Source organism: Myotis brandtii, unplaced genomic scaffold, assembly GCF_000412655.1.
Source record: "Myotis brandtii unplaced genomic scaffold, ASM41265v1 scaffold573, whole genome shotgun sequence".
In the NCBI taxonomy this organism is placed as follows: domain Eukaryota; kingdom Metazoa; phylum Chordata; class Mammalia; order Chiroptera; family Vespertilionidae; genus Myotis; species Myotis brandtii.
Window position 1 is genome coordinate 242248 of NW_005370145.1, and position 10511 is coordinate 252758.

The 10511-nt window shown below is 53.3% G+C and overlaps 3 protein-coding genes across 3 annotated transcripts in view; all 3 read right to left on the minus strand.

Annotated features, from left to right (window-relative positions):
- PHF23 (PHD finger protein 23) overlaps positions 1 to 946 on the minus strand; it is a 4273-nt gene extending 3327 nt beyond the window's left edge. Inside the window, exon 1 of the mRNA XM_005878724.2 lies at positions 693 to 946. Within this exon, the coding sequence (XP_005878786.1) occupies positions 693 to 726 (34 nt within the window). The 5' untranslated portion in view covers positions 727 to 946. The remainder of the gene's footprint in view (positions 1 to 692) is intronic.
- A 1175-nt stretch (positions 947 to 2121) lies between these two features.
- On the minus strand, positions 2122 to 3778 carry GABARAP (GABA(A) receptor-associated protein). Its single transcript, XM_005878723.2, has 4 exons — positions 3543 to 3778; positions 2907 to 2985; positions 2667 to 2785; positions 2122 to 2225 (listed from the first exon to the last, which is right to left on the minus strand). The coding sequence occupies exons 1-4, from the start codon at positions 3630 to 3632 to the stop codon at positions 2160 to 2162; spliced, it is 354 nt and encodes a 117-aa protein (XP_005878785.1). The 5' UTR covers positions 3633 to 3778; the 3' UTR covers positions 2122 to 2159.
- A 1049-nt stretch (positions 3779 to 4827) lies between these two features.
- Positions 4828 to 10511, minus strand: CTDNEP1 (CTD nuclear envelope phosphatase 1). The gene is made up of 8 exons (XM_005878726.1): positions 10410 to 10511; positions 7780 to 7846; positions 7565 to 7683; positions 7296 to 7367; positions 6793 to 6909; positions 6458 to 6569; positions 5939 to 6023; positions 4828 to 5464 (listed from the first exon to the last, which is right to left on the minus strand). The coding sequence occupies exons 1-8, from the start codon at positions 10509 to 10511 to the stop codon at positions 5404 to 5406; spliced, it is 735 nt and encodes a 244-aa protein (XP_005878788.1). The 3' UTR covers positions 4828 to 5403.

The window sequence follows — 10511 nt, forward strand, 5'->3', positions numbered from 1 at the left end:
ACCCCTCACTCTGGCCCCCACCCTGCTCCCCTCTCCCGGGCAGCAGCCCCCGCTGCCCCTCACCCTACGCAACTCCGAGCCTTTCACCCTCGCCGACCGAGTCCCCCACTCGCAGCACAACTCGCCGGCTCGATCCCGCACCCCGCCCCACGCCCCAAACTCCTCACCTCCGCGCTCCCGGCGGGCTCTCCCGGCACAGGTCCCTCTGCCGCAGACAATACCCGGGCTCCCCTTTCCCCGCAACTCTCCCCGCCCTCCAACAAACACCGGCCACCTCCGGCGGCAACTGCCGGGAGCTCGGCGCCGCCGCCACCAACTCCCCACCTCGGGGAACCGGCTCCCCACTCCGTCCACCTTCTCTCAACTACTCTCCGGCCCAGAGCCCCCAGCCACCCAGCGCCAGGGCTCCGACTGGCCGGAGGCCCTTTCGCCCCCTAACCCCAGGCTGATCTCCAGCTCCCACTCCCCCCTCCACCCGCCTCACACAGCATCTGGTCTCCAACTACCCCCGGCACAGCCTCCCACTCCTTCTTCCCCAAGGTCTCCCAACTCGTCGCCCTCCACCTCCAGGGGCAGCCCCCGAGCCCCTCCCCACCTCCCTCGCTGGACTCCGGGCTCGACCTCCAAGTTTGCCAATTGATTCCTTGCCCGCCCCCCTCCGGCTGAGTGCTCAGTGCCGGTCGAGAGCTCACCTTCGGGACTGGGCTCCGCCATGGCTTCCAGCATCGCCCCCTCCCCTCCTCCCGGTCCGGCGGCCCCCTCCCGAGCCGGGGATCCCGGTGCCGCCTCCGGTGCTCGGTGTTCCCGCTGCCTCGCTCCACAGAGGTGTCTGCCTGGCCCCAGTTGTGACTCGAGTCCGCTAGCCGCTGCCGCCACCTCCCTCTACCACTGCCTCCCGCACTCCCGGACCGAGCCCCCTCCCCCCGCGCCGCCGGCCGCCTGCTCCCTCCTCCTCCTCCTCCTCCTCCTCCTCCCTCCTTTCCACTCCCTCCTCCCCTCCCTTCGCGGGCGCCGACGCGCAAAGCATCAAGGGACTTGTAGTCCATCTGGGGGCAGCGGGAAGGGGACCGCATGAGCCTTGGGAACTTCAATTCCCAACAAGCTACGGTTTCGCGCCGGCGCACTAAACCACTCCCCTCCCCCTGGGAGTGGCGGGGAGATTGGTAGCGGAGGGTAGAGCGGAAACGCGCGCGCAGGCTCCTGGGAAATGTAGGCTGGGCGGGACTAAATAAGAAGGGGAAAGAAGGGATTAGAACTCTCGGCCACCATACTGCCTCACTCTGCAGTTTCTTTCTCCCTTGGAGGACCGCCCCACTTCCGGCCAGAGAAGTGGTTGCTGGGAGATGAAGTTCTGGTAATAATAGATCCCTCCTCCTAGTCTTCTCCCTCTTTGGATTCACTCCACTAGATCCCACATGCCCGCACAAAGTCTGGACAAGTGACAAAATCTCTTCCTTAATCCAAAAGGAACAAACTTGGATGTATTTATGTAAAGCAGATACTTTCAAACTTTCCCCACCGGAACCCAGTAAAAATGTTACTCTTTTACATCAGGACCCAATACACAGGTATATACAACTGAATTTCAAGAAACAATACTCAGGATACCCCATCCATCACAACAAAAGCACCTTTTCATGCACAAGGAAAAGCCCAACATCAACGGAATAAACCAAAATATGTTACTATCCCCCCCAATCTCATCTTTTCCCACCAACCACTAAAAAACAATAGAAGGTAGCAACACAAAGCAAAATCCAGTTCAGCTTGATGGTTTCCTCTTTATTGATTTGCCTCTTACCTCCCCCCCACAATTTCATCCCCTTCCATCTACCCACAAAAAGATAGTGAAAGGGAACCAGTATTGGGGTTCTGAGCTCCTTGGGCAGTTAGAAAAGGAACAGAAACCAAAACAATCACTGGATGTGACAGAGATCGACAATCAAGAAGTCTAAAGCAGAGTGGGAAAGGTGGTAGAAAGAAGAAGGCAGGAGAGAGGAGAGGTACCAGAGGCCATCTCCCCCATGAGCCCCCTGCTAAGAGGGTCTGGAGAAGAGCCTCAAACATTAGGAAGTACAGGTCCTGAAGGAAGAAGTCAAGGAAGAGGGGGCCATCTCTTTCTATGTAGAATGGGACCCCCCACTACAGGCGCAGCAGCTTCACAGGCCATAGACACTTTCGTCGCTGTAGGCAATGTATAGAAAGAAGTCTTCTTCATGGTGTTCCTGGGGTGAAAGCAGAAAATAATGGTGCTCAGGCATCTTGCCTTTAGTTACTTGAACCACCCAACACCCAAACACATTCTTCAAAAACCATTTTTTGAAGACCCTCAAAACCAGTGCCTTAATTCTCTCCCTCACTTGTTCCAGGACCTAGCAGCCTAACAGGAGGATTATCTCTAGCAGCAACCCTGGGCAAAAAAAACAAAACAAAAAAAACCCTCAAACGGTTCTCTGCTGCCTGGAATGAGGAGGGTGGGGGAGAGTCCATATCAGAACAGTTGCTCCAGCACGCTGTTCTCTCCCTTCAGTCTACTCCCACTGTCCTGTACAAACCTCCAACCCAGGACTACTCAGCTAACCCAAGAACTGCTGACCTAAAACTTCCTTCCCCTCAAGCTCTTCCAACTCCTCTCCAAAACCAGCACTACTTCCCAATCGCCATACCTGGTACAGCTGACCCATCGTGGCACTGGTGGGTGGAATGACATTGTTGACAAAGAAAAACAAGGCATCCTCAGCTCGGAGGTGAATTCGCTTCCGGATCAAGAAATAGAACTGCCCAACTGCCCAAAATATAAGATGTGATAAAGTCACAGGTATCACAAATGCCCTCAAAATAACAGCTGCTATGTGGAGCCTCCTCCCACAGGTAGCAAAATCCGGGTACTGTGGTAAGGTTCCCACCTGTGAGATCAGAAGGCACCAGGTATTTCTTTTTGTCCAGGTCTCCTATCCGAGCTTTGGGAGCCTTTTCTACTATCACCTGATAAAGGGAAGATGAAAATTAGAAGACATTTGATATTATAGCCCCCAGCTCCACCTGTCAGCAACCCAAGCAACAATATTCCTAGCACCCAAACACCCCAGACTCATTTCTTTGTCTCTGAACACGTGGTGCAGCCCTGAGTAGAGACCCGGGACCCCACTGACTCAACTCCCCTAACCACCCAGGTCCCTGAATGGAGGGCGTCATAACAAACAACTACCTGAACCCCACGGGACGACTTGTCTGGGCGGCTATGGGTTCAATCTCCAAAGCCTAGCTAGCTGGGGGAATGACCATGTGACATTCAGACTGTCAAACTCCCTACAGCCTCCGACCCAAATCCCAAGGTCTATCTCCCCCATCCACACCCCTGAGCCCCCAGCTACCGCCACTACCCTTCCTTTCACCTCCAGCCCCCGACAGCAGTTTCAGGGTCGCTCCCAACCCCACCGCAGCCCACAATCTGATGGCCGCGCTGCCCGTTCCGGACCCAAGCCCAGGCTGTGGCGTCAGTACCAGCGCCCCGCGCCCTCGGCCCTGGCTACCGTCCTCACCGGGACCCGGTCCGGGTATTTCTTTCTGATCTTCTCGCCCTCAGAGCGGCGCTTCTCGAACGGATGCTCCTCTTTATACACGAACTTCATCCTCCCGGGAACCGGGCTGGACCGGACTGGGCTGAGGGAACCCAGGGAGGGGGGGCCCGGGACGGGGGGCGGCGGCAGCGACGGTGGCGACGCGCAGGCGGATTCAGCGGAGCGATCCCAAGACTTGCGCTACTTCCCTATTCGCCAACCCCGCCCCCGCCCATCTGGGGCCGCCCTGCGGGCTACGCTACGCCACCAGCGCAGCAGCTCTAACGCGGATCGCTTAGCACCACCTCCTGACCGCACCCCCACGCCGTCAGCGTAATCACTTTGGAATCAATTTGTGGGCTACACGGCGACGTAGCAAATTTGGGTGGTTGGTCTTCGCTACCGTAAAAAATAACTGAAAACCCATTTCCCGACCTTCCCCACGAAGCTAGGAAAGAAAAGCTAGGAGATCGTAACGGTAATTTGAGACTCGGCTCCCCTCCAAATTCTTTCCGAACATAACGTAGAGGAAAGCAGAGATAATTACAAGGACAGCTATTCACGAATAGTTGGTACGCAAAAGGCGGCCGTTGACACCAAAACAAAGTAGTACCCCGGGGAAGAAGACGGTCTTCCGAAATAGAGGGCAGAAACCAAGTATATGTTTGCAGAGACGCACAGAACGCTTAGGATTCGGGAGAGCGGACCAATAGGGACTGGAGAGCAGGCTCGAAAGGTGGGGACTAGGTCGGCGCGGAAGAACACTTTCAGGCCTCGTAGCAACGAAATCATGTGATCCGAGGGAAGGGCGGAACGTCACGTGGCGAACGCGAGAAGTAGAGCCGGCTCGCGGGAGGAGGGCGGAGGGAGGCAGGGCCCGAAACTGCTGGAGCGGGAGACGAAGGTTGGTCCGGTTGGCCCGGGGGAGCGGAGGACCGAGGGCGCCGCCGCCCGGGGGCATAGACCGTTGAGCTGGTCTAGTCAGCCCCCAGCCCGGCCTTTCTCCAGCTACACGCATTCTCTGGCGTCCAGGCTTCTCCTTTCATACATCTGTGTCCTGCTCTGCAGCTCAAGTTCCCTCAGGACAGACAGCTGTCCTTTTGCTCCTGCCCAGGACGCCCATCCCGCCACCAAAGCATCTGATGTAGATGTTGACCACTCCATCCTCGCCAAGCGACACCACCTTTCCCCCTAGCCCTAGGACCAGCAGCAGTCTCTCCCCTCTGCCTTTCACGTCCCATAACCCCAGAGAAGGACCTGGGGCAGCTTTGGTTTCAAAGTTATAATGCATGGTTTAAAAGAGGGGGGAACAGAGAGAGAAAGCTGGTTACAGGTCTGAGGAAATCTAAGAAAGGAAAATGTAGAGAAAAGGAGGGGAGGGGGGAGGGGACAAGTCTGGGGGAAATCCAGTGGCCCAAATCCCAGTTTCCCACCCACAACCCAGCCCCTGGAGTGAAGAATTAGATCAGTTTTGTACAAGAGTTTTTTAAAAAATTAAATCACAACAAAGCTGGCTTGGCTTCTCTCTGAGCCTCCCGGATTATTGAATGTCTGTCTCTCACTCTGGCCAGTCCTCTCTCTCCATCACAGACACTGTTTCGGCTCTCCTAGACCTCTGCTTATGTCCCAGTCGAACAGGAAGTTAGAGAGAGGCTGCTTCAGAGTCTGGCCCATGTGTCCATCCAGGTTCCATATGGAGTGCAGGGCTCCCAGGGCAGAGAGGGGAGGGAGGGGCAGACCCTGCCCAGGCAGTCCTCACCATTGGACAGGGCATCAGACAGCATCTCGAGGGCTCACCCTCCCTGTCCCCCCCACCCCAACTCAGGTGGAGGGGGAGCAGCTGTCACCAGAGCCGGTGTTGGTGAAGGTTTCGGCTTAGCACAGAGCGAACATCAGCGGTGAACCTGGGATGACAATAACTTGCATTGGTAGAGTCCTTAGAGTTGACAGAGGCAGCCTCACTGGAGATGTGGGGCAGTCACCATTTCACATGAGACTGAGGTTCAGTCTGCTCAAAACACAATGGCTAACAGGGGTCCTCAAACTACGGCCCGTGGGCCACATGCAAATACAAATATTGTATTTGTTTCCGTTTTGTTTTTTTACTTCAAAATAAGATATGTGCAGTATGCATAGGAATTTGTTCATAGTTTTTTTTTAAACTATAGTCCGGCCCTCCAACGGTCTGAGGGACAGTGAACTGGCCCCCTGTTTAAAAAGTTTGAGGACCCCTAGGCTAAAAAGTCAGCTTTAGTATAAGACTTCCATTCAAATGCTAAATGCTTACGGGAAGAGAGATAAGGAAGTAAAACAGGACAAGCTTTTAATCCCCCCACCTCCTCCTTTCCTCAGAAATCTAAGTGTCCAGTTTTCCTTACCTGAGGGCATCCAGCATTGGGAGCAGATTAAGAAGGGCGGTGTCGCTGGGGTCGCTGAACCAGGACTTGATGGGGATGGCATTGTCTAAGTCGAGTGGAAAATGCACATGAGAAGAAACAATGGATTCAAGAGGGACTAGGTATTTTTTCTTTTGTTTGGGAGTAGGGATCATTACTTTAAAATACATGTATTTACCTCACCACCAGTCACCTACCCAAATCAATAACCTAGTAAAAACCTTCCTGATTTGTACTCCAAAATAAAATTAACTTGCAATCACCATATCTCACACTAGCATGAGGCTTCTAGTCATACCTATTGCCATTATATGATGTATATCTGCTGTGAGAAATCTGATTTACGAAATGGACATGTGGGGGAGGGGGAAACATCTCATTTAAAAGAGGAACAACTTGCATCTCGACCTACAGTAAAGTAAGGCATCCCAGCTCCAGGCATTCAAAATACTTCCTCAGAACCACCTCCTGGGCCTGCAGACTCACCACATTTCCCCATACCTGGATGGCTCCTGTAAGCCCCTGGGGAGTTATCCAAGATCACAATGCTGGAGAGGTCACTGTGGACCACAGAGAGGTCCTTGATGTAGCTGCCCAATTCCAAAGTGCAGTGCTACAAGGCAGGGTGAGTTGGGTATCAAAAGGCGACTCAATCCTCTGTGATTGCTCCCCCAACCCCAACAACGCCATGGGCAGCCAAACTCCCACAAAGGGGACCATGCAGTAAGCCTCCCTCATGTCCCCAGGTCTCATTGCAAGGCAATTGCCTCAAACTCAAATCCCTCCCTGGTGACCTGCCTCCGGAGTTCACTTAGACCTGGATTCTAGCCCCTTACCTGTCTGTAATATCTCCTCTTGAGAATGCTTCTGCTATTGTCTAGTTTATCTGCCACAGCAGAGCCATAAATCTCCATGCTTGCTGTGAATACTACCAGCTCGTACCACTGGCTCACCTGAAATAGATAGGGGGAGGAGGTATCAGAAGAGGTGATCATTCATTTAGACATATAGTGCCTTTTCACTGGGACTATCGAATGTCTCTGAGGACACAAAATTCTGAGTGCTCCCAAACTCAGAGTCTTAGGCACCGTACACCCTTAATTAAGATTCAGAGATGCAAGAACAGAAGAGCAGGAAGCCTGTGGAAGAACAGAATTATACCCGAACAAATGAACCCAAACTACCAAAAGCCATTCTTTAACCATACCACAACCTCCCACCCCCAAAATTGCCCTCAGCCATTTCTCCTCACCCCTTATTTCCTCCAAATCTTCTAAATTACCAGAGCCCTAAAACCATTCCTTCATCACAGAGCTCCCTTTGGCTTCTGCAAACTCACCACTTCTAAGAAGAAATCCACATGGGGCCTCTTATGTACAAAAAACCGGACAGGATGTTTGTCTATTACCACCTGTAGAGGAACAGGGAAGGACTGGGGGAAGTCCTGAGCACCACAGCACGGCCTGAAGGACATCCCCCCCCTCCCACTGCCTGCTTCCCTTCTTCAGGCTGACACTGGTGCCAGGGGATGGAGACAACACATTCTGGGACTGGGAAAGGTCTAAGTAGAACAGACATAACCATTCCATCACTTCCCACAGCACACACCTTGAGGATGAAGTCAGGAGGTGTTCCAGGTCGGACCGTGGGCCTCAGAACCCCATCATGATGGGAGTGAATAAGTGTCTCATCCAGATCCAGCACCAGAATCTTCCTCTTCACCTGGCCTAAACCACAACAGGAAAAAATAACACCAACCAACTTCTAGCCCAGACCTTGAACCCTCCCTCACCTTAAAGGATCTTCCCAGCCAGCATACTCACCTAGCCGATTCCGAGACACAGGAGATAAGGGAAGGATATCATATCGAACAGTTTGGTACTGAATTACCTGAGAACAAAAGAGAGGATTAGGATCCTTAACAAGGAAATCTTCCTCAGTAACAATAGGTAGCACATGTTGAACATTTACCGTGTGTTGTGCACTGTGTAAATGACTTAAGATGACTTCATTTATTTCTCAAAACAACAATATCAACTCTTATTTTAAGAATAAAGAAACTGAAGCTTAAAGAGATTAAATACATTGCCTAAGGCCACACAGCTAGGAATTATATTATTTAGTTGTTTGTTCCAATTAGAATAAAAAAAACTTTATGAGAGCATGGATTTTGTCTCCATCGTGCTGTCCTAGAACACTGTATCAAGGGGTGGTCAGTTAATATCAGAATCGATAAAGTGGTGGAGTCAGGATTGTACCCATGCAATGCGATACAAGAACCTGCTCTCTTAACTCTGATATCCCCTTGCTACTTTGAACAAAGAATTGCACAGCTCTCCCCACCTCCACCCCAAGGATTCTTTGTGACAACTCCCATCAGCCTTAGATTCCTTAGTGGACACAGGGTAGGAGTCAAGAAGGGAGGTCCTCTGGCTCCTAGGGGAGCAGAGGATGAGGGAATCCAGGGGTTGTCAGGTCAGCTCAGTTCCTCTGGCTAGGGGCCACCAGGCCTATTTTAACCAGCCACCTGTCCATTTCTGTCTCTATGAGCCAAGTCACAAGTTGCAAAGAACCTAAGCCCTCTGAACAGCCTCCTTTTCCTGGTACCCAGGGCAAGGCAGAGGACACTGGAAAGCCCCACCCGCCAAGCCAACTGATAGGGTGTGCAGAAGGCCAGAGTGAAGTAAGGGCTATGAGTAAGAGGTGAAGATGGGACAAGGACATCACTAGCTCAGCCTTCTAGTTTCTCCAAACCTTTTCCGAAGGCTCTTATTTCTAACACTTGAATCTCCCCCATGCAAAGCCTGGCAATTCCCTCCTCTGCTCTTTTCTTCTAAGGTACAGGCCAATGCTCTCCAGTTCATCCACAGGCCCTGAGTCTCACCAGAACCAGGTTCCCCTTGCAAACCAAAGAGCCCTCACCCCTAATCCCAAGGCATCTGCCCTTCTTTACTCCCTGGGCCATCGTGAGGGCCGACACAGCTCGGGTGTCCTGCCCTGCTATCTCGGGTTGCACATGCTGGGCATGTAGGGACTGCTCCAAGCATCTGCCAGAAAGGGGGTGGGGGAAAAGACCAGATTGGAAGGGAAGACAAAGGACTGCGGGGTCAGTGCCACTCAAAGGAAAGCAACTAACCTCTGGCTGGGCTAAAAGACTACTCCCTGCATCCAGAACAGAAACTGACGTGTCAGGAGAAGAAGGTGGGATGCTCAGAGCTAGGCCAAGCAAAGAGGGATGGCAGCTAACATGTAGAGAAAACCCCGGGGGCTGACCCACACATCTGAGCATCTCACCCCAAATTCTTCTTGGCTCCTAACTCTGGTCTCAGGGAAACAGCCCTGCCTCCCACCATGACCACCCAGAACAACCCACACTCTAAGTCAGGAAATGGAAGTCGGATGGTAAAGGAGACACTCAGTGCAAGGCCAGGCCCGTTCCCCCAAGTCAATCAAGTCCACCACTACCACCCAGGGTTTGCTGGAAATTCCCTGACATAGGCAGCTCCCACCTGGTTTTGTTCTTTCAAGTTTTACTGAGGTGTGCCAAAGGGTACGGCCCAGAGAACCTCTGCGCCCTCGCTCACTTAATTTTCCCCAGACTTCAGAGGATTCTCCCCAATGTGATGAGAACCCAAGAGCCCATTCATCAAATGGCATTAGTCTCAGAAGCTTTGACTCTGGAGAAAAACTGTGAGGGAGGGAACCCAGACACGGATGCACGCACAGTCTCCACTGCCCACAGCACCTCCCACAATGCCAGGGTCTCGGGGAGAAACAGGGTGCCTGGCCCTGGCATTCCAGCCTGCACCCGACAAGCACGTCCCCTGCCAGGACACCCGAACTTTCCTGTGCTCCCTGCCACAGCCAAAGCAGCCAGGATCTCAGTGAGCCCAGACACCCACACTCACATTCAGAAGGAAGTTTTCTGGGCTTTTTTGCAGGAGTTGCCTTAATGCAAACCACAGGGGTTTCTCCCTCACACCCAGGGCTTTTCTCAAGTTCCCACCCTTGTTTGTCACAGATACCCTTCCACCCACCTCCACTCTTGACCCCTAAGCCTGTCTCTCCCTTGTTTAAGGCCAAACACACAGTTTCCTAACCACAGGAGGGTCTCTCGCAGACCCACATGAACACATCTGCTGCCATCAAACAGGTGTCCCCCGCCTCTCAGTTCCTTTGGCAGCAACTCCAGCTTTTTTAAGAGCGCCCCACCCACCACCCTAGCCCCCAGAATTGCCAAATCCTGTCCCTAAGCCCCCCGCCTCCCCCCCATCTTGGCTCTACTACAAGGATCCCCCTCCTCCCCGTTCCACCCCAGGCCCTGCTGAGGGTGCCCCGGTTCTCTAAGGGGGGAAGCCGCCGCCAGGACCAAACAGAGGCCCGACACCTTCCGAAAACCCGCGAGCATCGCTGACAGAGGCCCCCACCACGACCAGCGCCCACCCAGGCTCACCGTGCGGATCTGCCTCCGCAAAAGGTAAATGAAGAAGCTCCACAGCTTGGCGGCGAAGGCCACGAACGTGCGCAGCCCCAGCAGACACTGCGTCCGCATCAT

Excerpts from the sequence above, each read along its gene's own strand:
- GABARAP (XM_005878723.2), bottom strand. The coding sequence starts at position 3,632 with ATGAAGTTCGTGTATAAAGAGGAGCATCCGTTCGAGAAGCGCCGCTCT. Across the intron at positions 2,986-3,542 it reads AATACCCGGACCGGGTCCCG|GTGATAGTAGAAAAGGCTCC; the intron begins GTGAGGACGGTA and ends TCCCTTTATCAG. Across the intron at positions 2,226-2,666 it reads CGATGGGTCAGCTGTACCAG|GAACACCATGAAGAAGACTT; the intron begins GTATGGCGATTG and ends CTTTCACCCCAG.
- CTDNEP1 (XM_005878726.1), bottom strand. The coding sequence starts at position 10,511 with ATGATGCGGACGCAGTGTCTGCTGGGGCTGCGCACGTTCGTGGCCTTC. Across the intron at positions 7,684-7,779 it reads TGTGTCTCGGAATCGGCTAG|GCCAGGTGAAGAGGAAGATT; the intron begins GTGAGTATGCTG and ends GTTGTGGTTTAG. Across the intron at positions 5,465-5,938 it reads CCAATGCTGGATGCCCTCAG|GTTCACCGCTGATGTTCGCT; the intron begins GTAAGGAAAACT and ends TTGTCATCCCAG.